Below are 4071 nucleotides of genomic sequence, written 5' to 3'. Positions count from 1 at the left end.
CCCAGCCCCCGCACGGGGAAGAGCTTCTGCCTCAGAGCTCATCTCAGTGTCCCCTCTGCCACTTCAAAGCCATTCCCCCTTGTTCTCTACCTACATGCCCTTGTAAAAAGCCCCTCTCCAGACTAATGGTGCAGGTAATGGTGCAGTTACTTTTCTAAATATACATGATCTCTGAACATTGGTCCTGCAGGACAAAAAAGTTTCACACTCAGGAAACATCTTGTTTCCCATCAATCTTTAATCCAGCTTATCTTTGAAGTGATGACACACTCAGCAGGTCACAACCGCACTCTGCTATCTGGGTGGCTCCAGAACAGCCCAACCTCTCTCAGCTCCTCTGGGATGGCAAGAAGAATTGGATGAGCCAGCACAGAGTAAGCAGCATCCTGGAGACTACACAAGCTACCACCAACTCAGGCCAAACAGCACCCAAAATAATGGATGGTTCCTCCTGCCTGCACCCAAACAGGTTTATTGCTGCTGGTCTTGGACCCAGCTTCTTCCTTTGCTGCTATTTCTTTCACTTCTCTTTTCTTCCACAAGACAACCCAGACAGGATCTTCCACCAAGAGCCACACACACTTTTCCAACACCAGAAAGCAGGAAGATGAGTCTGACAATGGTGGCAGCTGCTTACAGAGGAAAAGGAAAAGGACCAGATAGGTGTGATGGAAGAGGATAAAAGAGGAGCACCAGCCCATCAGAGTGCACTCTTAAGACCACCACACCGATATCTGCAGCTGGTGATCAAGCAGATACCCTGCTTCATGCTCTTCACAACCTTTTAGTAGCTTTGCTTTTCTTTAACTCTCATGCTCTGAAATTAATTGGAAATAATCACACCAAAATAACCACCGTGGCCTTCTCGAGTCTATTAATACTTGGTGCTAAGGCAACACCACCGAGCTACCTAGCAACACAACTGCACACTCACCCCACTGACTTCAGCAAGTCCTTCTCTTCCCATCCAAGTTCTGTCTCCAGAGTGTGTTGAAAACAGTTGAATAAATGTAAATTTAACTAAAGGACTGCCCCCAGACTGCACTGGGGGTCTCACAGCACTGGAAGGGAGCAGTCCTGCATACAGAACCCTTTCATTTAAAGATGTTTATGGGCCCATTCCCAGTTCCCATCTCTGGCAAGTTTTCATCATTCCATTCAAACACTGGCACAGGGTGCCCAGAGAAGCTGTGGCTGCCCCATCCCTGGCAGTGTGCAAGGGCAGGTTGGACACAGGGGCTTGGAGCAACCTGCTCTAGTGGAAGGTGTCCCTGCCCGTGGCAGGGGTTGGAACTGGATGAATGAGCCAGGTTAAATCATCCCCCATAGAGGTCCACACAAAAAGCCTGAAACACCATAAAAATCCCATTTTTATCCTACAAAATACAACTTTAAGTGCTCAGACCTTCCCAAGTGATGGTGTTTCTCTCCCTCTCTGTGCTTGCAGCACATTCTCTTTAGCTTACTCTCCTGGGCTATGTGCCAATAATAAGGAACAACTCCAATATAGTTTGCTCAAAAATAATATCATTTACTCTTCCAAGAGCTCTGTAAAGAAAAAATCCACACACCACAGAAAACCCTACGAGAGGTGCTCAGAATTTAGCCCTGAAAAATACCCATTTTGGAGCCAAATGTCCTCAGCTCTCGTGATCTTTCAGTCAGACAACAAAAAAGTCAAATGCTTTCAAAAATAACTTTCAACCTCAAAGTTGTTTTTTCTAAATGGGAAATTGGGAATGCTCAGCAGGCCAGACCATGTAAATAAATACATTCCTTGTTCCAACAGGCTAGTTGGAACAGACGGTAGCATAGCAACCAGGGAAATACCAGATAAATAGCGGTCAGGCAGTAAGAGCCGAGGTAGGAAAGAAACCACCACACTCACAGACACACTCCTTTGCCCTGTGCTGAAGGAGGAGTGTAGCAGGAGGGAAACTCACCGCCCGGACACACAGACCCCAAGTAACCCTGGAACAATGAACTCCTGTCCTGCCAGGGCTGGGTAAGCAGCTCTGTTCTTCCAGCCAGGAAGGAACCAACTCCCTTTCCAAATACTGCTCTTGCAAAGGCAACTCATCCTCTTTGGAGAGAGGAACAGGAATAGAAAGAGCCTCACACCACACCCTCCGCAGGAGCCTTTCTATCCCTGTGCTTTTTAGCGCTGCATGTGGGACAAGGAACAGTGCTCTGTGCTTGTTTTCACATGTCATTCCTGCACACGCCTGCGTGGGAGCAGCACAAGAGCACTGTTTACCCACAGGCCACTCACAGGTGAGGAGAAACTTCATAGAAGCTGACGCCACGGTATCGCTCCATGTTCTGCTTGCTGTAGATTTCCAGTTCCTTGTATGGATTCACAGACACCAGAACTGAGCCAATGTACGTCTGGAAAAGAGAATGTGAGAAAGAGAGGTTACAGAAGGGCTGGCTGCAGATGGTCCAAGAGACCAGAGTGCTCTGAGGGCCGGGTGTTGTTGACAAGGGCTGCCTGCCCCTGTGTGCTGGGGATGCTGCTGAGGGCTTCCAAAGAGGCCAAAGGTGCTGAAGAAGTGACCTCTTAGCGCAGTGAGAATGACACTGCAGGAGTTACACTAGACATGTTATCCTTGCTGGATAAATAACACCTGCAAATGGGTTTAGTGCTTATACCAGGCAGAAACAGTGGATTATTTCTGATATATTGTTCAGGACTGAGTTCAAGCCTGGGGTTGCTGAAAGCACATCCCAGAGTGAATTTATGAGACAGAAGAACGTGGTGTGAGTTGGATTTTCAGTGCTGTAAATGCCAGCAGACCTCAGCTAGAGCACTGCAGCAAGTCCCTACATCTGTTAACATGACAATGACCCCCACTACTTCTGACACAAGCAACCACGGTCTGGTCAAGCTGATCCCACCACCTCCAAATCCAACTGCAGAGCAAAGCTACGGTACATCCTCTGCAGCAAACACCCCGACGCAGGTCACTGAGGGGCACCCTGGTGTCTGTCACTCTGCTACTCACATAGATCAGATTCTCCTTGAAGCGCTTCCGCAGGTTCTCAATGAATGCAGCTTCACTGGTGAAGTTCTCGAGCAGGACAAAGTCCTGGACCCCCACCCGGTCACGGGCGGTCAGAGCACTCTCCATGGTCAACCGGATGCCGTTGGCCCCCGCTCCCTGCAACCAAAGCAGAGCAAGGTTGGGATACCCATGGTTTTAGCTGCAGCTCGCCAAGGCCACAAGACCCATAGACCACAGTTACCCATGGACAACCTATAAGTAGGAGAGGAAGTTAGAAGAACCCCACTACTACTCCATGTTGAGCTACTACATGGTGAAAATGCTGGTCACTGTATACTAACACTTTCTCAGTTGGTTTCTACTACTTGCTTTGATGGAAAAGTTATTGCTAAATTTCTAATAACTTTAAATCAGTCATTGCATGAGGAGAATAAAACTTGGATTTCCTTTAGCAGGAGTGGGACTGAAATGTGTTCTCTCTGCTTTTCTCTCTCACTTCATAACGGGAAGTCGTTTCGAGGTGAGGAATCTTTTATGACTAATGGTGATTCATCTCATGAGCAAACAGCTTCACGTTGCTGACCAAGATAAAAGCTTTAGCAAAATACCCAATGGGAAAACTCAGAACGAATGAGAAATGGGCACTTCTGCATCCCATGCCTCTGAATCTAGGCTGTGACACTAACATTTATCCCACGCATCAAGCAGCTTCTCCTCCCTGGCCCTCTTTTAAAGGTTACATTTTCAACACAACATGGTTCAGATACAACCACCTCTGCATGACACAGGTCTGCTGACTCCTTACTCCGCTCAGCCTCACCTACTAAAACAGGGAGAGGAAATGTGCGCCAAGTGACTCAGTTGCTGCTCGCAGGGAACATTTCTACACAGCCGATAGATGATGTACAAGGCAGAGAAGAGACGCTCCAGGAATCAGAGACAGGAGATCCAACATATTAAACCATTTGCCTCCCATCTGTGCTGAAGGATCTGCATTTCCTTATCATATTCTTAAATCCCTCTTCTTTTGCAAACTCCTCACAGCAATCACCCTTCTCCTAAATCA

The 4071-nt window shown here is 47.7% G+C and overlaps 1 protein-coding gene across 1 annotated transcript in view; it reads right to left on the bottom strand.

Moving 5' to 3' along the window:
• MYO1C (myosin IC) overlaps positions 1 to 4071 on the bottom strand; it is a 26145-nt gene that overhangs the window by 14067 nt on the left and 8007 nt on the right. Inside the window, exons 3-4 of the mRNA XM_010015011.1 lie at positions 3006 to 3161; positions 2273 to 2388 (exon numbers count right to left, since the gene is read on the bottom strand). Of these exons, the coding sequence (XP_010013313.1) occupies positions 2273 to 2388; positions 3006 to 3161 (272 nt within the window). The remainder of the gene's footprint in view (positions 1 to 2272; positions 2389 to 3005; positions 3162 to 4071) is intronic.

Source organism: Nestor notabilis, unplaced genomic scaffold (assembly GCF_000696875.1).
Source record: "Nestor notabilis isolate BGI_N333 unplaced genomic scaffold, ASM69687v1 scaffold30365, whole genome shotgun sequence".
Lineage (NCBI taxonomy): Eukaryota > Metazoa > Chordata > Aves > Psittaciformes > Psittacidae > Nestor > Nestor notabilis.
This window is presented reverse-complemented; position numbering and strand designations above follow the sequence as displayed.